This window comes from Triticum urartu, chromosome 5 (assembly GCF_003073215.2).
Source record: "Triticum urartu cultivar G1812 chromosome 5, Tu2.1, whole genome shotgun sequence".
Taxonomy (NCBI): domain Eukaryota; kingdom Viridiplantae; phylum Streptophyta; class Magnoliopsida; order Poales; family Poaceae; genus Triticum; species Triticum urartu.
In genome coordinates this window covers 484939594-484963808 of record NC_053026.1, presented here as the reverse complement: position 1 = coordinate 484963808, position 24215 = coordinate 484939594, and the positions used below count along the sequence as shown (strand labels likewise).

General features: G+C 48.3%; 1 protein-coding gene, 1 long non-coding RNA gene and 1 pseudogene across 2 annotated transcripts; 2 read left to right on the top strand and 1 right to left on the bottom strand.

Annotated features, from left to right (window-relative positions):
* Positions 1-1833: 1833 nt before the first annotated feature.
* Positions 1834-3494, bottom strand: LOC125556403 (putrescine hydroxycinnamoyltransferase 3-like). The gene has a single exon (XM_048719145.1). It carries the CDS (start codon positions 3406-3408, stop codon positions 2107-2109), a length of 1302 nt encoding a protein of 433 aa, XP_048575102.1. The 5' UTR covers positions 3409-3494; the 3' UTR covers positions 1834-2106.
* Positions 3495-16337: 12843 nt separating this feature from the next.
* LOC125556402 lies at positions 16338-20135 on the top strand. Its single transcript, XR_007305081.1, has 3 exons — positions 16338-16449; positions 16552-16639; positions 19956-20135. It is a non-coding gene; the product is annotated as an uncharacterized LOC125556402 (long non-coding RNA).
* Positions 20136-21969: 1834 nt separating this feature from the next.
* LOC125507207 lies at positions 21970-22673 on the top strand (annotated as a pseudogene).
* Positions 22674-24215: the final 1542 nt, after the last annotated feature.

Sequence of the window (24215 nt, the reverse complement as noted above, 5' to 3'; positions counted from 1 at the left end):
GATTGGTGAATCGGCGGATCTATTTGCGACTCCTCTGAAAATATCACATCACATTTGGCGTGCATCTTACGAAAGCCGCCGAGGTTCATGTGGGTTTATAATTCGGTAGAAAAAATATTTCAGATCTTATTGAAGTATCTTTACAGAGTGTGGATTTTGTTTGGATCTAATCCAGAATTTTGAGGTAAAAGATAATTGCAGTAACCACCAAAAATTCTGAAATTCTTTGTCTCTAATTTTCTAAAATTCGTATAACCTACTTAGTGAACAACCGCAAGATGAAAATGAAGATGAGACGACCCTCTAGTTAAGGGCTGAAGGCGATGTGTGTGAAATACAGTTGTAATAAGGAGAGAAAAGTGAGGGAGTCGGTTGTGGTCTTGTGGATCTAACAATCTACGGACGGCTCATCCCCACACTATCTCCGCGGTCATGTCGCTCAAATACACGGAGGCTGATGGTCGCTAGCTCGGACCAAGGCTGGCGTACAACGAGGTGCCTACGGCGAAGAGTCCTGCATGAGGCGGGGGACACGGGTTGTTCACATCGCTCACATGTGGAGAGTGGGAAGAGATAAAAATATCTGGTGAAAACCAAGTGAAAAGGGTTCTAAAAATTCTAAAAAAAAGGTAACGTCGGAGGGATAAAGTTGTACAAAAAAATAAAAATAAAAATAAAAATTTAAATCCAATCTCTCATGTTCCACCTTTTGTCACCATTCATTGCCGAATTTAGTTTTTTTGGCCTCATGTAAGTAATTTATTTATTTATTTGTGGAAAAACTCGCATAATTTTTTCGAAGAGAAAGGTCGGGCAAGCCCTTTTATCCCTAGTGGTCACATATGTCTCTATACAAAGAGTGCAACGTACTCCCTATAGCTTGCAAAAACATCTTACATTATGGGACGTAGGGAGTAGAGTATATTCTCACGATTTTTTTCAAAACAATCGGTTCACGGACGAGGAGCCTTTGCATCATTGCATGCATGTGTGGTTATGTACGTTCTTGAGTTGTTGTGATGGCATACCTGTCAGCCCTAAAAGGCAAGCATTCTATACTTGTATTGAGCAGCCAAAACAAGTCACCAGCTTGTCCCGAAAAAGACGAAGCATGTCGCAAAAACAACTCATCACCGAGCCCGACCGAGGACAACCGGACAGGTCTACAGCTAGCGCTCCCAACCGGTTGCCGTCCGTGTCCATGCTAGAGCTAGCCTGCACGTACGTACGTACGCCCGTGGTGAAGCACGCCGCCTGTCGATCACCTCGTCCGTCCAGCTCGATCGGCGGGGCTGGACGCGGGGCAAACCACGGCGGCGCTACACAAAACAGACGGATTGGCAAGGCCGGTGCTGTCCTTCGCTGGATGAAGGCGGTTGGTGAACCGTCAGGCCCGGAGGCTCTGCTCTGGAGGCATGCACGCAGCAGTTGGCCGACGTGCATGTGCATCAGTGCATGTGGCGTCCGGCGTTGGGACGGGTCAGCGCCAGATTCCTGGCTGCTGGAGTTGATGGTTTAGAGTATGATATGGTTGGGGTTGGTTGGATCTTCTGAGTGGCGCGACATGCGTCCACAGCTAGTCTTGGGTCGTGCATGGTCACGTAACATGCGGTACGCTACGTCCAGTGGACAGATATACTATCATGTCTACACTGCACACATTGACTGCATGCATGCGTGGTTCAGACTTCAGACACTGGCTTGCACGGGATCACTAGTAGTAGTACTACGATCAAAGCTTGACGAAGAATGTGCATGTGCTGGTCCGATCGCGCGAGATGCTCCCTAGTTCCTACTCACTCAAAGATGCACTGGAGCCAGCCAAAAGGAAGATTAAGAAAATTCATCAACATTTTATTAACTTCAAGCAGGGCATACAAATAAACCAATCGATCAATCGGAGGACACCACCATAAAGTGCGTCGTCACTCACAACTAAAAAAAATCGACCACCCCTCACCAACCCGACCCCAACACATCCAACAACCGCGCCGCTTTGGCATGCAGTTCCATCTCTCTCGCACGTAGTAGTAACATTCTTTCTTCTTCCTTGCACCGGTGGATTCTATTCTTGGCTAGCTAGACCATGCATGCATGGCCACACACCTACTCCATGGAGTAGCAGCATTCCTTGAAGGCCTGGAGGTTGTGCCGGAACACGGGGACGAAGGCGTCGACGCTGCCGTCGCCGAGGTAGGACGGCGCCAGGAACAGCATCCCCTCCGTGGGGAAGTAGGACGGCATGAAGTAGCTGGGGCTCCCCGTCCCGAAGTCCAGCTCGTAGAACGGGAACGTCAGCCAGCTGTCCACCTCCACGTCCGGGCACACCACGTCCTTGAGCACCGCGCTCGGCGCCAGCCCCTCCTTCTCCGCCGCGCCGGAGGCCGCGAAGTCCACGAACGACTGGAAGTAGCCGCCGTCCACCCTCGCCACCTCCTCGTGGATCGCCTGCGCCGCGTGCTTCAGCGGCCGGCCCAGCAGGTCGCCCACCGTGGCCCGCGGGAACGCCCACAGCACCAGGTTGCCGAAGTACTCCGCCGGCTTCCCCAGCCGGTGCCGCCCGTCCACGGATATCCGGATCGACGTCGCCTCGCCGGGGCTCAGGTCCCGCGCCCGCGTCATGGTGCGCCAGAGGTGGGCCAGGATGGTCTCGAACCGGCTGAACGGCCGCCCGCGCCCCTCCGACGCCCTGGCGCGGAGCCCCGCGATGAAGTCCTTGGTGAAGTGCGCCTTGTGGATGACGATGTTGCTCTCGGCGCCGTCGTCCCCGTGGTGATGGCCGGCGGCGGGCGACGGCCGGTGGTACTCCCTGCTGCGGTGGTCGTGCTCCGGGCGAGCCGGCGAGGAGCGCGGCTTGAAGAGGTCCTTCTGGTGGTGCACGGGCGGGAGGCCCATGGGCAGCCCCCTGGTGGCGCGGCCCCAGGCGACGAGGAAGTTGCTGGTGGCGTGGCCGTCGGCGACGACGTGCTTGGACGTGAACCCGACGGCGAGGGAGCCGCAGCGGAACCGCGTGAGCTGCAGCAGCACCACCTCCTGGTGCTCCGCGTCCAGGTCCGGGTGCAGCTTGAGCAGCGCCGGCGTGGGCTTGGCCGGGGCCATGTCGACGAGGTCGGCGTCCACGGACGCCTCCACGAGGCGCGCGCCGCGGTCGTTCAGGACCACGGCCGGCGCGCCGTCGGGGGACTCGCCGACCTTGCCCGCGAACGCGCGGTACTGGGAGAGCACGGCCGCGAGGCCCTTCTCGATGGCGGCGGTGGACGGCGCGGGCGGCGCGAAGGCGTAGATGATGGCCATCTGGATCTGGTACGTGACCGTGTCGAAGACGGACAGAGGGATGTACTCCGTGGCCGGAGCGCCGGCCTTGTAGGCCGGCTTGACGAGCCTGGAGCTCAGCACCTTCACCTCCATTGCTGGCTAGCGAGCTCGAGCTCCGTGCACTGAAGTCGGACCGGCGACGAGGAGTTTGCTAGCTAGGTGGCTGCCGCAGTGCTTGTGCTGCCTGTACGGTTTGCTCGTTCGATGGTGCCAGTGGCGACATATATAGGGGCCGCATGGCTGAGACTTTTGACCCGGCCGCCCCTGGCTCATACATGCGCACGTTTGACTGGGCTGCCGCAAAGGTGTTCGATCAAAGGTCACAGCTCTCAAGTCTCAACTCTCTGGCCGTGGCCGGTCCAGTACGTGGTAAAGCAGTAAGTACATAGAGCTTTGCATGTTGTATTGTTTGGACAGCGTGACTTTTCACACAAGAAAAATCTGCACGTTTTTTAGGCGCGCGAAACTACTTTATTCAAGAGACACTCCTTGCACGGCCGATGATCTAAACGTGCAAATTCAAGCATAAGATCTGATCAAATGCTTAGCTGACTCTGTCGTCCATAAACTATTTGACACCTTGCAAACCAACCTGTAGTTGAATGACTAGATGGACAGTGGTATCTCAACCCATCAGAATTTATATCTTGATGCTCGTATTTATCCTGGATTTATTTCAATATTTTCAGCAATGCGTGTTCAGTGAGAGGAGAATAGGAGACGTTCCCGTCAACTACGAGATGCCTACGGTGACTTCGTAAAATCTGAAGATGATATGCCAGCTCAGTCTCTCGAAGGTGTTCATAGGGGTACAGTGTGTGTGTTCATAGGGGTAAGAGTATGCACGTATATATGAGCGTTAGCGTTTGTATTGCATAAAAAAACTATTTGACGCCTTCAGTTGACAATTTGACCGAGGATATAATCATTTAATAATGTACTTAATTAGACAGGACGTACAGCCAGTTGCCAATTGGTCACACATTCTGCGTGAAAAAAGAGACATCAGTCGTCCAATTCCAAGTTTGACATGCAACAACCACATGTTTTTTAGGGCATCTCCAATGCCGATACGTAAATTTCCTCCCGCATCCGTCCGCGGATTGGGGGCACTAGTCTATGGACACGAACGCGAGAGCCGGCCATCCAACGCTGCTTGCATACATCCGGCTTCCCTGTTTGTTTTGAAAGTCTTGCACGTTTAAATAGCCGCAACATAGACTACCGATGTTCAAATAGTTGTGTGCAACACTAGTTCAAATTCAAAAATGTTTAAATATTATATTCCAACATTGTTGTCCCCTTTTAACCGTCCACAGATGCTCAATCAGATCTTCCTTCAGCTATTTGTGAGTTGCCCGATGCTGAATTTTTGATGCATTTGAGTAAACTCTTCAAATGTGGCCGATTCTGGCCTGGAAGTTCGATAGGATCACCCATGTTCTCAAATTCTAGAGCTGTCGCAGCATCCTCACCCTCATCCTCGACGATCATGTTGTGACTGATCACACAACATGTCATCACCTCCCACAAGGTCTCCGGATCCCATTGTTTAGCAGATCCACGAACAATTGCAAAACATGCCTGTAGAACTTCAAATGCCCTCTCGACATCCTTTCTAACCGCTTCTTGTCTTTGGGCAAAGTGAGACTTTTTCTAGCCAACTAGGTTAGAGATGGTGTTGACAAAGATAACCCACAGAGGATAGATGCAATCAACTAGATAGTAGCCCAAGTTATACTCATGTCCATTGACAGTATGGTGGCAGGGAGGAGCTTTTCCTTCAGCCAGCCTCGAGAATGATGATCGCTACAGCACATTGATGCCATTGTGAGACCCGAGCATGCCAAAAAAAGAGTGCGAAATCCAAAGCTCACGTGATGCAACTGTTTTAAAAATGATGGTGAGCTTCTTAACATGACCTTGGCATTGCCCTTGTAAAGCTGCGGGCAGTTCTTCCACTTCTAATGCATGCAGTCAAGAGACCCAGCAAGCATGGCCACCCTCTTGGTTCTGAGATTTCCAAGAGCCTCTCAGCGTCTGCCACCGTTGGTTCTCTCATGTACTGAGGTCCAAACACCTCGACCACAGCAGTTGCAAACCTACCAATGGCATCTCCGCATGTGCTCTTAGACATCCGTAGGTACACGTTCTACAAATCAGCGACCATGCCATATGCAAGCATTCGCAGTGCGTCTGTGCACTTCTGATAGCCAGAGAACCCAAAACTTCCCACGACGTCCTTCTTCAAGATGAAGTAGTCATCATAGGACCAGACGCCAGAGTACAAACGATTGAAGACAGTCTTGCGCATCCAAAAACGCTGGTGAAAATAGTCAACGAATAGTGCAACGGGGGCAAAGTAGTCGTTCATCAGTGTCAAATGGCCGCCGCCCTGTTGCGGTTGAGCACTTGATGATTCTTGGTGGAACCCTTGAAATTGAGAACACGCTCCTCCACACGCTTTGCGTCTTCAAGGATTGCCTGCATCATCGCCGTCTCATCCGTATAGTCCTCTTCATCGGACGAGTCATCAGATGACTCGACATAGTGCTCGTGTATGTACTCCAAATCCAAATCCATTGCTTGGAAGAAGCATGGACAACTTTTTTAGCTCCCGCAATTCATCGAACAGTTGTCGGGCATGGTGAGTATAGTAGTAGCGGATGGTATCTGGCGGGGCAGTCGGAGGAGAGGGGTGAAACAACGACGGAGGAGAAGCGGGATGGGGCCCGGGTGGAACGCCGGAGGTGACAGAGACATAGAGTTCTGGTAGGGGTGTGGCATGGCGGCCGGGGTGGCGGAGCGACGACGAAGGCAAGAGAAGAAAAAGGAAGGATGGAGGCGCAGGGTCCGAAAAGGGTTTTGGATGGGCCGAAGGCGTTGGAGGCCTACGTGGCTGCTGTCTGGACTCTCGCAAAGCTTCACGTTTCTCTCTGGTTTGCCAAAAAAGTATGTCCGGATATCTCGATGTACCGTTATAGGCCTGCGTTGGATAGTAAATCGCGTTCTGACCATGCGCTTCGTACAGTTGCGGGCGGTCTGAGAGTCTGCTTTAAAGACGCCCTAAAGGAGTAAGTACATAGAGCTTTGCATGTCGTATGCTCGGGTCAATGTTTGGAAAGCGTGACTTCAACACACTCCTCGTTCGGTAGAGTAAGATCGTCAACGTTTTTGGTCAGCGTTCGTGTGTCATATTTGACGTCTTGACTTGACAATTTGCCCGAGCGGATAATAATCATATAATAATGTACTTAATTAGACAGGTGGGGACACGCGCGTACAGTCAGTTGGTCACACATTCTGCGTGAAAAAAGAGACAGCAGTCGTCCAATTCCAAATTCTTTTTGTCTGTTTGCGACATGCCAACAACCAAACCTAGCTATGCGACATTTCGGGTCTGTACGTAAGTAGTCTACTAGTATAGTAGGTCTCTTGGATGCATGCATATAAGCTAGGATTATCCTGCTAATCACTCTAGTAAACCATGTTTGACGGACCGATCTCGTGTCTTTGGGTTGACACATATCAGCCGGTATAGGGGTCGCTCAAACTGGAATTTTGGTACATCAAGCTTTGTTCCCCCCATCGCTATCTTTTTTTTTTTGAACTTACACCCCATCGCTAATTAACCCACTTAACCAAGTCCAAACGCGCGCAAGAAAAAAAGGTTAAAAGCCAAAGTTACCTCGGTCTCTTTTTCCTCACGTGCTACGTCCACGACGCCAAATGCCAGATAAGCCCCACAAGTAATATTTGTTTTATTAAAAGCCCCACCACACTAATTTTGGAGTACTTTCGCATTAGGGCACTCGTATGTATAATGGTCACTGGTGTTTTGGCATTGCATAAACATGATTCATTAGAGGCGGCGAATTTGGCAAAAGTGCAGGAAAGAAAAGTTTATGCTAAAGAAATATACAGGCCTGCATATGCTGGTGCATGCATGGTAAGTTAAACAAGGAAGCTAGAAAGTAAGGGGCAATGCTAGACATACCTTAAAAAGATACATAAGCAAACGGGCTGTCCAACTTAGGGGATTATTATTGGGTGTTGGGAGAGGGATTCGCCCACCCCCCTGAAAATCGGATGGGGGAGGAGGGGAGGGGGGGGGGGGGAGATTAATTGGTTGGAAGGATTACTTAAAGCTTCATACAAGTTACGTAGGTGTAGTATCATCGGGAAATGAGGACGGTAAATTTCCATATTGTATAACTTTAGCATGGTAAATATTGATATTTTCTCACATAAATATGATCAAACTTTATGAAGTTTGACTTTAGACAGTTTTTATATGCAGAGTAAAAAGAACCAGAGGAATACATAAGGCTTTGCAAGTTGTATAAATGTTCGGGTCAATGTTTGGTAAAGCGTGCCTTCAAACGAGAATCTGCACATTTTCGGCGCGAAAGCACGCTAAAACTTCTCCTCTCGCCGCTCGTTGCCGTTAGGTAGAGTATAAAGAGCCTCAACGTTTTCGATCAGCGCCCGGCACGAGATTGTGTGTCATACTTGACGTCTTGACTTGACGATTTGCCCGAATCATATAATAATGTTCTTAACTCGACAGGTGGAGACACGTACAACCAGTCAGCCGGTCATACATTCTACGCGAAAAAAGGACAGCAGTCCTCTAGTAAACCTTGGCCGGTCATACATTTGTACGTAAGCAGTCTGCTAGGTCTCTTGGGTGCATAAGCTAGGATTATCCTGCGTGCTAATTACTCTAGTAAACCATGTTTGACCGACCGATCTCGTGTCTTTTGGGTTGACACATTTTTGGTCAAATTGCAAGAAGAAATTGTTTTGGGTCGTAATTTATATATTACCCACACAAATTTCAAAAGCAGTACCATAACCTACGCAAGTGAGAGCTGCATGGAGAAACTTCAACATTAATAGTCAATCAACGGATGCCACTGAGTATGACGTGGAGGGCCAACCTATCAGCCGGTATGGAGGTTGATCGTGTCGATTACACTGAAATTTTGGTACTTATTACAAAGTTGTACCAAAGTAATGACAATTAATTTGAATCAGACGAAGTACTTCAATCTTGTTCACCGCATCGCTAACTATAAACTACTTAGCCAAGTCCAAACTCGTAAGAATCTGGTTAGAAGCTGAAGTTACCCCGATCTCTTTTTCCTCACGTGCTACGTCCTTGCCACAACTAATGTTTGTTTTAATTAAAAGCCCCACTACACTAATGTTGGAGCACTTTTGCAGTAGGGCACTCATATAATGGTCACTGGAGTTTTGGCATTGCATAAACATGATCCATTAGGCTGGTCACAATGGGGAGGAACTTAGGAGTAACATCACACACTCCAATACAACTTTACTTATGTGGCACATATTTAATAAAGAGAGAGGTGCTTGTGGTAACTAGTTAAGTTACCGGAACATCACACACTTCAAGAAACAATGAGTCTATAACCTAATAAATACATTGTTGCATGACACTACATAGATGTTCCTACCCACTATAGATGTAGTAACATAGTCTAGGGAAATGTGTAAGTTACTAGTTTATGTTTTTGCTCATTGTGACCAACCTTAGAGGCGGCGAATCTGGCAAAAGTGCAGGAAAAGGCAAAGTTGATGCTAAAGAAATACACAAGCGTGCATATGCTGGTGCATGCATGGCGAGTTAAACGAGGAAGCTAGGTAATGATGGCCATGCATGCATGCATCTGTCGTCTGTCACTACACACTAGGTAAAATCGTCCAATGCCAACGAAACCTCCTGTGAGGACCTCTTGGTAGTTGGTAGTTCGATTATCGATCGTGCTTACTTCACTGGGAGCAACTTGTGCTAGTCTAGTCTCTTTGGCCCTGTTGGATACTCTAACATAGTTAGAGTTAGAGTTATTTTTTAATACATTCTAACCCAAATAAGCACCTTTTTATCAGGATAATTGGGTTAGATGAAACTAACCCATTCTAATTCTTCATGTTTGGATACTTTTGAATTATTTAAGCCTCCAACTAATCCAAACTAGCTCTAACCCCATGATCCAAACAGGACTTTTATCTAGCTTTTACTTACTGGCATTCCCGCACGCATGTTCGTTCATGGTGTCATGCATGTTCAGATTAGTCGGTACGATGAACCTGGCTGGCTAGCAGGCACGAGCTTTTCTTTGCTCCATTCCGGAATGAGAAAGTAGTTTACTTTTTATTTTCTTAAAATGGTCAAGAAAATTGTTAAGAATAGTTTGTTTCCCTGAACTGGTCAGGAGTATTTTAGTTTCGTCAATTCTTTCCTAGAGCATCTACAGGCACACACAAAACTAATCTGGTCCTAAAACGACGCGCCTACGGATAATGATCGGGTGGACCTCAAATTTTGTCATTTATAATCATGTACCCTATTTTCAAAACACCAAACACATGCAAACACATGCACGTCGATCATTTCAGATTTGGATGTCAATTCCAATGTAAATGACCCCAATTGATGGTCCGTGTTAAGCGGGCGGGGTTGCTCTTACTTAGATTTCTAGTGTAGATGACTTCCCTGTTGGCCCTTCGGGGTTGTCCTTACTTAGATTTCTAGTGTAGATGACTCCCGTGTTGGCTCTGCAGGGTTGTGGGTTTAGTCCCACCTCGCCGCGCGAGGATCGTGGCGACCGGCTTAAATAGCCGCTTTGTCGAAAAGTGATAAGCATCAGTCATGGCCGCCCACATGGTTATGGCCACCGGGCAGCACCGACTCACGGGCTCTACCCATAAGCAACGCACTACCATCACCAGAGCCGTCGCCCCGGCATCCAAGATCTTGACACCACCTCACCCGAGATCCGCCACTGCCCCAACCAAAGAGATGATTGAAAAGGCCCCGCCTTTTAGACCCCTGGGCGCGAGACGAGCTTGGTCCTGCAACACCGAGTGCGAGACAAGCGATGGACAACAGCTGGGAGAGGGCCAACCCCACGACGAAAGTAGCGTCCGGACAACGAGGAGAGGAAACGAAGGCCGACACAAGCCGCCTATGGACGAGCTGACGCCGAAAATGCCAACCGCCGCCGCAACCGCCCTGCCAAGCTGCCATGGAGCCACCCACGGCCGGAGCAGCAGCCACACTGGGTCACTGCCCAACCCGCGTTGTCCCGCCAGCTCCAAGCGTCGGAGCCGCCGGGCACGCACCCGCACCACCAGCCACCATGGCCGCCGCCTGCTCCAGATCCACGGCACAGGCACATGCAGCCGCTGCGCCGCCACCAGCCATCCCCGTCGCCACGCCATCGGCCATCCCCGCCGCTACACCACCACACCACAAGCGCGCGCCGCCAAGCCCGCCCATCTGCACAAGACCGAGAGCAAAATGATGCCCGTTGCACACGCCCGCCGCCAAGAACCGTGGCCCCGCAGGACCCACTAGTCGTCCACAACGCCTCCAGGACCCACCAGCCGTCCACGATGCCTCCATCAGCCACCGCGCCCCGCCAAGCGCCATGCCCCGCCGCCTACGTCGCCCCCCCCCCCCCCCCCCCCCCCCCCCGCCCCCCGGCTCGCGGGAGTGGGCCGGGAGCGTATTCAAAGTCTCCTTGGGGTTCTCACGCGTTACAATTTAAATGTGATCCATAGTTACAATGTGAAGTCGGTACTCCAACAGTGATACACTATATTTTAAACACGGTCACGAAGTGGAAAGAATGTGGCCAATGGAAGAAAAGTCGAAAAATGGCCAGCTCTTCAGCGAAATACACAAGATAGTACATTATTGCGAGATTATGTATAGAAATAAAAATAGCGTTAGATAATCAAATTGTAGAAGCCGATACAAGTAACCACCGATTTGTGGCTTTGTAATTTGGGCAGGCCTCCAAAGTAGCGTGCCAAGGGAGGAGGAGACACCGGTGGGGCATTTTTTGCTTTCTTGAAAATAGACACTGGTGGGGCATAAGAGAACACCCTTGGAGGGTGCAGTTCTTGTGGGACTCGTCTTACTCTGGCCGCCGTCTCCTCCTCACGCGGGACCGGTACAAACAGCCATCGCGTCTTATTATCGCATGCAGGTGTCCCGTCAGCTCCCGGCCAGTCCTTTGGCATCTGAAGCAGCAGCTTCCCCGAGCCCAGATCATTGCTCGCCGGCGCAATCGGATGAGCGTACACGCCAGCGCGCGAATCCCTGTTACGGTCCAGCATCAGCAGGTGCCCCCGTTGCAGGGGATACGGCACCGCGGGATACCGCATGTGAGGCGCCCTCACGGCGATGCTATATCGCACCCACCGGCCGCCGTCTCCCATGGAGAACACCTCCAGCTCCCCGACCCCTAAGCCCATCAAGAACACTCGCGCGTCTGACACCGTTGACAGAGCTGTACGCAAGCCAGCCCATTCCATGGGCTCCGACGTGATCTTCTCCGTCGCCAGATCGAAGCGCACGACCTTTCTCAGCCGACGCCGATTCATAGCAACGGACCACACTGCTCCGTCAGCGAATACGCAGCCGTAAGACACGGTGGCCCCATGCGCTCTCCTCCAGTTCTCGCCTCCTCCGATCGTGTACATGTAAGCATCCTTCTCGTGGTGCAAAATCTTGTATCTCCCCGAGCCGGGGTCGAAGCCAAAGCTGTAGGCGCCACGAGCGTGCCACAACCGCCTCTGCGGCGACGGCAGGACAAAAGATTCGCCGGTGAATGGCTCTACCACCCTGATGCCCCCCTGGCGGAGGTCGAGGAAGCAGAGCAGGCCATTGCACGTGCCCACCATGTCTTCTGACTCGCCAGCCGTGAACCTGGCCACCAGTCGCCACTGCTCGTCGAAGAGGTAGCCGTCGCTGCTTCGCGGCTCTATGGCCCCGTCAGCTCCGCCTCCCCGACGTCCACGAAAAAAAACAATGGTGTGGGTCAGGGGCCGCGGTCCGTGGACCATGTGCGCATCAATGAAGGTAGGGTCGGAGATGACCTCGCACCACTCCTTGCAGACGAGGCGGAAGCGCCGGAGGTCGCTCGCCGGAAAGCGGAGCAGGACGCTGGCCAGGACATCTCGCGGGAGGGCATCGTTGGCATCGCCGACCATCGCCTGCTTCTTGATGGAGCCGCTCCGAGGCATTGCAAATTTGCAATTGCAGTGCTTTGGCTGATTCCGGGTTGGTTCCGTGACCATATGATTGTACGAATTTGGTAAGCGATTGTACCACGCCCTGGGAAGGCCGCGTGGTTTCTTCTATATATAGGTGTAGAGATTACATGTTGCACGTTCCAACGAGATTGACTTGCGCGTCGAGAATATATCTCTATCTAATTTAAACAAGGCATTATAATTCCTAATTCTACTCTAAACTTTTTTTTCAATGAATCAAAGAGCTTTATTTATTAATCAACAATCTTTTTCTGCAGGAAAACTTTCAATCTATTCATCTTTAATCTTTTTTTAGGGAAAGACCTTCATGGCTGCTTTATTAACTCATAATAAACTTACATCGTTTGTTCCATCTTCAGGGATCAGCCACAATCTCTTCTTCCCAAGTAGGACACAAACTCTAATAAAACTCGAAGAAATATCTAAAAGAGAAGCCCTCCCATCGGCAAGGGTCGGGGTTCATCACGCCACCATGGCCCTAATGCCACTGGAGACGAGGCGGACTGAAGGCAACGTCGATGAGAGGTAGAGGAACCCTAGTATATTAATCAAAAATCGGTAACAATCCGCCCAAAGGCTACTGATAAGAAAATTTGGGCTTCGATCAGGACTACTTTCCGTCCCATCTAATGTACTATCAAGCTTAGCACACTGCTGAGCGAGAACATCTAAAGTACGTCCAACATGGGTAACCTAAAAGGAAGCAAAACTAGGGACAAGCTCATCTAACTCCTTCAAGATAGGTGCAGCAACTAAGCGAATTGCTGCGCGAATTCTATAGGTTGACTAACTCCATGCAGTCGACCTCCACGATCATATGTGAATAGCTTTGAAGCTGGGGAAAAATAACACCTTCTCGAAGAGCTACCAAGTCAGCCCACTAGGATTTAAATCATGGTGCTCGCATTTATTTCTGGATTTATTTCAGAATTTCCGGCGATGCGCATTCAGTAAGAGGAGACGTTCCCGTTGACGACGAGGTGCCTACAGTGACTTTGTAAATTTCAAGATGATATACCAGCTCAGTCTTTCGGAGGTGCTCATAAGGGTAAGGTGTGCGTAAGCGTGTTCATAGGAGTGAATGTATGCGCGTGTATATGGATGCTTGTGTCTGTGTTGATGTTAAAAAAAACTTCGATCCAGGCAGTGGTTTGCTCCAACCAACAATGAAAGCCAGGTGAGACCGGGCGACACCACCTGCTTCCCCCTTCCAAGCATCAGAGTTAACCAAACTATCAGTACTGATAGTGACCCAACTAGGATCAGGTAGCCGCCAGTTTTGATGTACCAAATTCTTGGTTCGGTTAACAGGCATGTCCAGAATGGACAAAAATTTATGTACTCATTTGATTGCCTATAACGGGTTATAGCCGTGTTGATCATGTGTCCATCGGCTTCGAGATGACCAAATTAAATATATAATGGTGATAATCTTGCATCTCTCGTCATCATTGAGCATTTGATCAAGCAAGATATCTTGAGTGTCTGGGTGTAGGCAAGGCAAGCGAAGGTCAAACCGTTCCCTTGCTGCAACCAAAAAGCTCTTCACGTGAGAGCAACTTATCAATGCATACATCAAGTTCTCTTCCATGGCCTGGCACACATCACACCTGCCAATTGGCTTTATTTGTCGGAACTTGAGCCTGAGAGGGTCTAGTAGGATGTCGCGCAACACTCTCCACCAAAAGACTCGCACCTTAGGAAACACATAAAACTTCCAAAGGGTACTTCACAACTGTTTATTCGCTGAAGAAGTTTCTGTAGTCTTTCCTTTTTATAGAGTAATATGCTCGTTTCGAGTCATTAAAGAGCGATACACCAATTTTACAGTATAGATGCCAAACTTTTCCAAAGCCCATGCAAGTGAATCCTCGCCACCTGCCGGATTTAAAGGGATGTTAAGGATTGCTTCAGCATGGTTGGAGAAAAAAATTCACAAATAATTTGAACATTCCAGTCGCCCGTGTACTCATCAATTAGCTCCTAAACTGTGTTCAACGGAGCAACACCATTTCGTCCCATCGGCTTATGAGATATCTCTACTCCTAATGTCTCAGTTGGTAGTCCGCGTTTCGGGTTTTATTTTCGTCCCATCATTTTCGTCCCATCATTTTCGTCCGGTTTTTTTTCGCTGGTTTTTTTTCGTCCTCACCCCCACCCCACCCCACGCAGGCCAAAAAAAAACCCCACACCCGGCAGAAAAAACGCTCCATCGATCCCATCCTTCATTGCCGACTCCTCTCGATCCCATCTCTACTCCAATACGAGCCGCCGTCGAGATCCGAGACGATTCGCCACCGCCGAGGACCGATTGGAGCCGCCGCCGGCGCTGGCCAGCCTCCCCACCGATGTGCGCGCCGGGTCGCCGCTCCCGCTCCCGCAGCCGAGCATAGCAGCAGCGGCGGAGCCCCAGCCGCCACCACGTTCCTCCTGCTCTCCGGCAAGTCCGCCCAGGACCAGCAGCTCCTTGCCTCCGCCGCCGGCGAGCGCTCTCTGGCGGAGGAGGGCGGGGGCGAGCTCGCCGTCTCCCTCGCGCTCGACGCCAGCGGGGACGCGGGCTACGATGCGGCCGCCTACATGGGCGCGCTCCAGGCGCGGCGCTTCGGGAGGTGGATGCGTTGGTCGCCGCGGATGGCATCCACGCACGACCTCGTGACACAGTGAGTGCAAGATTTTGTTATTTTGAATCTCGCTCCATCAGAAAAAGTAATAAACGATGAATTTCCTGTTGAAATCGCTCAAATTGGGCTTACTCTTTACTTCTCCTCTGTCTATAGGAACTTCGCCAAACTTCGGGTGGGCGTCGTGTGCGCCACATACATGCAGTTCAAAGGCAGAGGTGCGTCAAATATGTATGCCAATTGGTGCTTGTTTTTGTTGTCCCTTTTAGTGTGTATCTCTGATGATTTTTCAATCTCGGTGATAAATGTCTGTCACTTTGGTGGGTAGATGAATTGTGCTGTTCTGTTTGTTGTATGTTCAGTTGATGATTCGCTTGACATATCCACAAGGTACAGTATGTGTGATCCAACCACATGTCGCATAGTTGAATTCCGAAGCAATTAGCTTGATTACCTACAGTCCATCTAATTCTCATCTAATACTGATTAGTTTAGCCGAGTCAACACATAGGACGGAAAGACCCTTTTATAGTTTTCTCAAGGGGAGTGTACCGTGTGCGGGGGCATATCTCTGTTCCTTTGTATGGTTGTTTAACAATTTGTGAAATGCTTGTAGTATGATAATCTAGATAGTGGGGATATGTTACAGAAAGTGCTGTGCCTGGCCTCACATGTACATGATTTGGTTTATCATTAAGTGCTCTCTTTCTCACTAAATTTCACATCTGCCATCTGAAAAAAACAAATCCACATTTACCTAATTTCAAGTTCTTATGGACCTTATGGTAAAGTATTTAAGTAATTTTAGTCGGCTCAAAAGGCTCCAAGCTTCTTTGTCTATCATTTCCTGTTCAAAACTGACAACGGAATTTTGTGAAGCCTTTCAGTTTGTCTTTGTTTCAGTTACTTTACCATTCGGTCTTGCTGCCTGAACTATGTGAACATTGTTAGCTTAGTAAAATGGTATGAACTTGTGTGCCATACACATAGCAGGTTGAAAAACTACCATTGTATTTGCATATACTGCTTGTGGCACAATTTTCTGAAAACATGTTGGTGGTCATTGGTCAACAAAAGTTTTCAGCATTCGGCACGGTGTTAATATTCTTGAATTTATCGTGCTTCTAGAGTTATAGATTTCCGAATAATTAGATGGTTAGCTATGCAATATAATATTCCCATAGTATTGAAATCTTCTGTTCTGCAAATAGTCCTTCAGCAAACGACGCTTACACTTAATATGGGATACTCCAAATCCATAAGAGTAGGATATATCTGATATTTTCTTCATACAGAGTCGGCAGCTACTTGATTTATATTTTCCGCTACTTGTCAATATGATGGCCCGTTGTAAATAAATGAGGCCTGGCCATCACTTATACTTGGGAACTACTTTTCAGTGATAGCTGTATTGACTAAGGTACTATTTTTTCTTTCTTAAAGATTGATTTCTTCAGTGGTGTGTGTTTTACTTTACAGTTTTGATAAGATTCCATTGCCAACACACTTTTTTTCTTGACAGGGAACTACGGCGGGCTTATGCCTACTGAACTATATTCGAAACTATCAGAGTGTATAGCAGATTAGAGCAGATTACAGCAGCCTTAAAGGTAAAATGATCTGACCATTTTTTTTCCACAATACACAGGTAGTACATAGTAATAGCCCTCTTAATAATTCCTATATAAAAGTATGATCTAAACATTTTGTTGAGTTGTTTTTGCACCAGATTGTTGGCCATTAACGGTTATCCATGGCACTAAAACTACTTGATCTCAATACATTCACCTCACAACACTTGTTGGCGAAAACATGTGCTATAGCACCAAAGAAGTTGAGGTCAAATTAATGAGGTGATAGCTAAACTCCTTAAACTGGATATATTTGTGTTTTGTTTGCTTCAAGTATATAGACATATATTCCTTGATCAAAACTCATTGACACTGCTACCACTAATTTGCTTCAGGTCATCGACTTGAAGATTGATAAATATGGTTCTGTTATTATGCAGGAGTTGTGTGATCTGAGGAGAAACTATTCTCATGCAAATCGGATAATTGTTGTAGGAATTAAAAGGCACATGATTGTACTGTTGTTCTGGGATTTCGTTTCTCACGTTCCTCGACCCTAATGTCTACATGAGATGTGAGTTCAACGGATAAAGGAAATCACATTACTAATAGAATGGTAGGTAGAATCACGGTGATTCATACAAAAATTCACTTAATTTATCATATAACGAATCATATAATTTATCAGCTGCCTCAACGGCTCACACTTTTGCAAGTCTTCATATTTTAGAAAATACGAGTGAATTTGATAATTGGATCAAATGCAGTTATATGTCTTGTACTTGCTTTGGTTGAATCTGAAATTTTGTCAGAAACATAATGAACCACTTAGATATATAAAGCATTGATCTGTGCAGAACTGAGAGATGTTGTGTTTTTACAGTTCTTACGCTGTTGATTGAATTTTCTTATCCCACATTTTTTTTCAGATGCCGCAGCAAAGAAAATGCTCTCAGCCTTGGACGATCCATTCACTCGATTCTTGAAACCATTACCTTTTCTGAAGCAAGACTAGCTAGCACCCAAGGTGCCCTGGCAGGTGTAGGTTTATCCATTGACTACCCGTTGGAGCATCACTTGCGGTGCTCTTTGTAATGTCACTTGGTGGGTTTTGTAGAAATGACTGTCTAGAGACGTTTTATCTTGAGAATTGACAACATAAGAGTGCAAAATATTTGACAGCAGATCGCTTATGGTAAGAACTAGCTATTATCAATAATTTTAGTCCATTAAATGTGGTCTTAGTGAAAGGGTGTTCCTTTATCATGGTTGAAGGTTGCATGACTTCTGCTAGGTGTTTTGATACTTTTCGGTCTCTACTTGAATGTTGCGTACCTAATTTTTTAGTGGCCAACAATCTTGCACTGATTCTTGCTAGGGGTCATCAAGGAAACTCAATAGATGGCTATTTCAGTGGAGATTATACCAGAGATGTTGTTTTGAAGTAAGCTCCTGCACACCATTCTTTTGTAGTTCTTTCAGAAGTAATGTTTCATTCTTTTACTTGAGACTAGAGTGGTTGATGCTCATTCATCTTAATTTAATACAGAGTATATGCCAGGAGAGAAAGATATACTTGAAACCCGATGAGGTCAATGATGTGGAGATTTTACCAGAGATGTTGTTTTCAAGTAAAATTTTGTGTGGGATTATACCGATCGCACCAGCACACCACATTGTTGCTCCATGGCAAAGGCAGCGAGGTAATTTTTCTTTTCGCACTGATGTAATTTTCCTTTTCTTTTAGCCCACTCCTAGGTCTCTTCGTTCATATTCTAATCACGCATGGTGAGCGGCTGTTTCGACGGCGACTGGCTGGCTGCTGCTGGCTTGTACGTGTGGAAGGCAGTTGTTCACGGCAGACCAGTGAGCGGCGACGGGTGGGCGCCACCACATGGTGGTTGGAAAGTAGGCTTCATGGCGTTCAGCCTCGGCCACCATCGTACCACGATCTCGGCCCACCCGGAAAGTCGGATGAAGAGGTGGTGGATGGTGAGGACCAATCATTATAGCTGCTGCTCCATTACTTCCGCTCCTCGAAAAGCTCCCTGAGCCCGACCAACAATGGGATCTTCCTCTGAGGTTCACGCTACTCCTTGTCCAGACTGATCCCGGAGAGGAGAACAAGCCTCCAAGCACGTGCTCGTCAACTCCATGCCGGCCACTCCAAGCGCCCCTGCTTCGTGTCTTCGAGGCAGGCGCTGAGATAGCCTTTGCAGCGAGCTGTGGTGTGTGGACTCTGCGGCGAGATAGGATTCAGAATCCTTTTCCAGGGTGAGATAACCCTGCCACCACTCATATGCCATTGCATATAAGTGAATCTGTTTTATAGAAATCAATCTTGCACATTGGTTAGCTCCGTAATTTCTTTTATTCTGTAGCAGACTGAGTTGCTCACAGCCTATTTGCTGGAACGCCAACGAGGAGTCATTTTTCCATCTCCACAAATATTCTTGGTCTCTTCAAATTAATTGCTTCTTAATCCAACTACCATTTTTCAAGATTAGTTCGTTTAAATAATATTTATTTTTGTACCAGTGTTGATCAAGTAGGTTATTATTGTGAGGAATCAGCAGTAGGATGCACATGTATTTGTTTCTTGCCACTGGTTGCAAAAGCCTAAAAAATGATATGTTTTATTCACCTCTTAACAGTAATACGAGTATTTTGTTTATTTCCTACTCCCTTTTAGTGATTACTGATTAGTCACTCTTAAAGGTGAATGCATGTGTATAATAGGTGTGTCATCTGTCATGGCTGCATTTTGCGGCCCCTGACTACCGGAAAGTAATCTCCTTTGGATGATTTGTATTTTTTTTTCTGGAATTTGTACTTAGATAGCACCTCCAAGGAAGGAAGGAAGGAGATTGAGGTCGGCACCTCCTGAAGGCATGCATGCTCTCCACCGAGAGAGGGAAGGGCATCTTTTTCTTGGGTTGCAGTTTCCACCTTGTTGTTGGGTGAGGTGAGTCATGATTTCTCTCCTCCCGCTTCATTTTTTAGAGATACTGAACTATAATTTCTGTTTTGTGCTCATGAATTGCATACTTGGAGGTTTATTCGATTTAGAGATATCACACACACACCCCCACCCACACACACGCACGCGCACGCACGCGCACGCACGCACGCACGCGCACACACGCACCCACACGCGCGCGTATGCGCGTGCACACACTTACACACACACACACACACTTACACACTTATGATCTATAAGAGAAGCTGCAATTTTGACAATAGATGCGCGACAAAGTAGTGGTTAGTGTTGGGTTTAATCAATTATCAAATGTTTTGCCAATAACAGAAAATTACCTTCCTCGTAAATTTATTGTCCTTCTGTTTCATGGTCCAGCTGATTCGTTGTTTGTCAGAGCTCTTGTGGATAATCAGACATGGGGTTCATGGCAAAATTAGGACAGACTGAAGGCAGCAAATTCCGCGTTGGCCGTGCACTTTGAGGAGAAGACATTGTCTTTGTATAAGTGCCCCTACAATCATCTCTTTACAGCAGAGATAAGGCCTTCAGGTAATTTGTGATGATCTTTTTAGCATTCTTAATTGATGACATTTCTGAAGGGAGATGATCCTCAGCATTTCATAGTTATTTTTTCTACTGTTGTAATCTCAAATTTCACATTCAAACTTAACTTGTTATCAAATAATTTTGGAACAAAATCTTACTTTTACCCGCCCTCCACAGAACCAAAGGTTCACGAGGACTTTTGTTGCTCTAATGCTTCTTCGATGACCATCTCGCCGTTCGCCCTTGCAGATAGATATGGTCGCATAAGTCGCACCGATGGATCCAGTCCTTCGCTAGGTCCAACCTACCCCACACCAGCCTCAAGCACACGAGACACTGTTACTTTGTGTTCTAACTGGTTACCACAATCAAATCCATTTTTGCCCAGTTAAATTAGTTAGCTCATTTTGTTGATAACTGAGTTGCATTGGTAATATATACTGAACTGTCTTTGGCATTCTGTTTTGCAATATATTCTAATTGTCAGGATTTTTGCTACATTTTTGGTGTAGATTTTAGGGACATTAATGTAGTGCTAATGCCTTCCGTGCAGGTTATTCAGTCAACCCATATTCTGTCTTTTGGCATGTGTATGCTTGCTCTTGTGCTCATGTTGTAATCGTGACCTGTAATCAGTCCATGATCCTTGTGTGACCAGAAGTTGGGCATAACTGCATTGTTACTGAGAAGATGTGAATATTAACTTAGGGATCGGAGCTAAAGCTCTAGCCGATAGCAAAGATATGAAGTCTGTGCTCTGTCTTATGTTTGCAAGTATATTGATGTAACTTCATATCTTGCCCCCGTATTTGGCAGATGCTTCAGAATGGAGTCACTCCTATGTTTACTAACGATGTAATCACACAACATGAATTTTCCGTTTTTGTGATCAGAAATTTTGCCAAGAAACTTGTTGGATTAACTACGGTTTTGTCCTATTTACTACTAGCATTTTTATTCTTATCTCTCAACATATTCTTGCCCCTATCTAGGACAGTCGGAAGAAGAGAGCTTCGACTGGGAAACAACGTGTTGAAGCAATACCTCTTGTTAAACCACCCAAAACTAAAGATAGATTGCGAGAGGCCTGTTGTGTTTAGTAAGAAACTTGGCATAAAATATCCAAAATATCAGGAACACTATGTATTGGGCAGACCTGAAATACCAATATAAGTGTATCCAATTTTTCCTACGATTCCCTTACTCGCCCATGGACGTGGACCACGTCCCTGGCTTTGCAAGTCCAAGGCTCCAAGTTAGACGTTATTTTTCATAAAGTTTCTATCGATTTCTAATCAAAATATTTCTATTAGCGTAACCCTACCTGGCGACCTCCATCAGCCGGAGGCATTCCTGGAGTCAAGGCAAGCATGTTGACCAATTGACGTAAATGTGCAATGTAAATTTACCTTGGCGCTTTGTTTTTGAATGTGATGGACGTTGTCTGATACGTCTCCTCCGCACCATAAATTTACATAAGATTAGATTAATAATAAAAGACCCATAGCAACGCACGAGCATTGTACTAGTTGTGTTGGGAATCCAGTAGTCGGTCCATGTTGCAATGGAAGTCCCATCCCCAATTCGATGGATTAGCCCAACCTCAAGAGCTTTTATACCAGCTACAATTGCTCGCCATGTCGTAGAAGCACGGGCATGAACTAGAGATTTTTCACGATGCATCATACTACCCAATATAGTGGGTTGTATTTAGTTAATTCAATGGTCAATATGGATCGATCAAATTTTCGCTTTAGGATATATTGGTAATTCTATGTTAGGATTATATTAGTTCTTTCTTAATTGCATCCTATCCATGCTACCGAGTCTTCCGCCATTATCGATGCCACGCGAACCCAAAATCTCCGCGCAGTTCGCCGGCACAAAGACATCGGTGCACTCTGTGAACCCCCTCGCGTGGAGGCACGAGCGGGTCTGCAGCACACTTCACCGTGGTTCCCTCGGGTTGTGGGCCGCGGCGATGAGGTCGTGGCGGCGTGGTTCGAGTACCAGGCGCGGCCCCGGGCTCGCAGGCAAGAGCGTCAGACTCCTCCTGTCGAAGGGGCTCGCAGGCAAGAGCGTCACCAAAGAATCAGAAGTGTGCAAGGAGACCGACATGGAGGACCCATTGTACCGCGTTCCCATCTTGATCCCGTCCTTGTGGAGATCTGCTCGCCGTGGTCTCTGGAGGAAGCGATGACGTCCGTCGCGTCGTGCCGTGATGAGGACGACGACATCGTCGAGAACCCAACACCAAGCCAAGTGCAATGCCGTCTTCGGCGCTCGTTCAGCCTTGGAAGCTTTGGTCCGACAGATGCTGAGCTCATGGAGTTCGCCACCGACATGTAGGCCCTTCTCTACCGGCCGGGCATGGACGACGGCAACGAGGAGGAACCGTTTTGCATGGAGGCATTGGGTGTCATCGAGCCGTTGGACGTAGAAGACGGCGGGCGAGTTAAGCTGGAGATCGATGCCATGCGAGCGTGCGGCCTCCAGCAGAGCTCAAGGTTTCCCGCGATATATGCTCGAGATCGATTTCGACCTTAGGCAACAACGAGTGAATTGCAAAAAAACATCGACACTTCAGGTAAGGTTTGCAGGAACCACACATTTGCGAAATTGTGTCAAAAATCACTAATTTTTTTGCAAGAAACACTAGCTGGCGGCTTTGGTTGTTTTGACGACGATTATGATAGGTGGGTCTCGGAAATGATGACGTAGCGTAACTGATGATGCTAGAGGTTGTTAGAGATATTTTTTTTACCAAAAACTCCCTCACTTCTTCAAAAAAAAAGAAAAAACACCCGTGGTCAAACTAAAAATAACACCCCTGCACATAGGACGGCTGGACCTTGCCTCTGTTGGCGCCGAGCCCTAGCTTGCTCTTTGTGCCGGTGCCCAGCTCCTTCTCGCTCTCTCTCTCTCTCGCACGAACGAAGGTAGAAGAAAGAGGAGACACATGACACGGTGGTGTTTTTCCCATGCACATACGCCTGCCGCAACGACGGCCTTTTCCTCGAGCAACAACTCGGGCCACACGCACACGAAAGACTACCAGAGACTACATCTCTCCTAGCTCCTCCTCACACTACACAACACCAATACATGGCTTATATAGCTGGACTCACACCAGGCCAGTGGCCACACACACCACTAACTCACGTACACACGTACCACACCGGCCACTACCACATGACCCGGCCACTATGTTGGCACTAACCACCTGCAACTAACTCCTTGGATCCCTCTATGAGGACGCCAACTAACTGATCCATGCAACTCGCACATGCATGGCCCAGCCGCTGCTCTCGGCCAGCACATCAACATTGCGCCAACTGACCAAAGGCACGACGCAAGTCCCGGCAGCCCACTCACGCGGCCGGACGACCAGCCTCCATCCTGCATGTCAAGATCATTCCTAACAGCCTCCGCTGCCGGCCTCGGGCCGTGCACCTCTGGATCAGGAACATCGGACCAAACCGAGCACCGCCATGGCCGTCGCTTGTCGTTGACGTGGCTGGAGACAACCACGAGCTTCAGCATCATGTGCATCCGCCTCGCCCTGTCTCCCTCTCACTCCTGCTCCATTAACTGAGCCAGGGACACGCCATAGCCGTCGGCAGCGACCTTGTTCTCCAACCTTGGTCATGGCGCACCACCATCAAATTAGCCACCGGCAGACTCCTTCGGTCCTTATCCTAGACACCGTCTGGTCCGCAGAGTCAACGCCGACCTACTGGACATCCCAGCGTCAAGCTCCGCCTCCTCCTGCGCCATCGCCGACAAGCTCCGAGCCCCGGTGGTCGTCGTTGTTTCTCAACTCGTTGTTCCATGCTACCTCGCCTTGTCCGAGCACGCACACGGGCTCGTGGTGCGTCTTCTCTGGTCCGCTAGCGACCCGTAGCGCTGCAGCCTTCAAGCACGTCCCGGCGTCTGCAGCAGGAGGCCGACGCCGAGCCCCTCAAGGTGCCAGCACGCACGGGCACCGGAAGCCCGGGTCCGAGCTCGCGGGCGCGCTGCCCGCCGCCGCCCTTGCCCCAGCTGGCCGCCAGCGGATCGACCTCCATCGCCCCCGCCCTGCAGCATGGC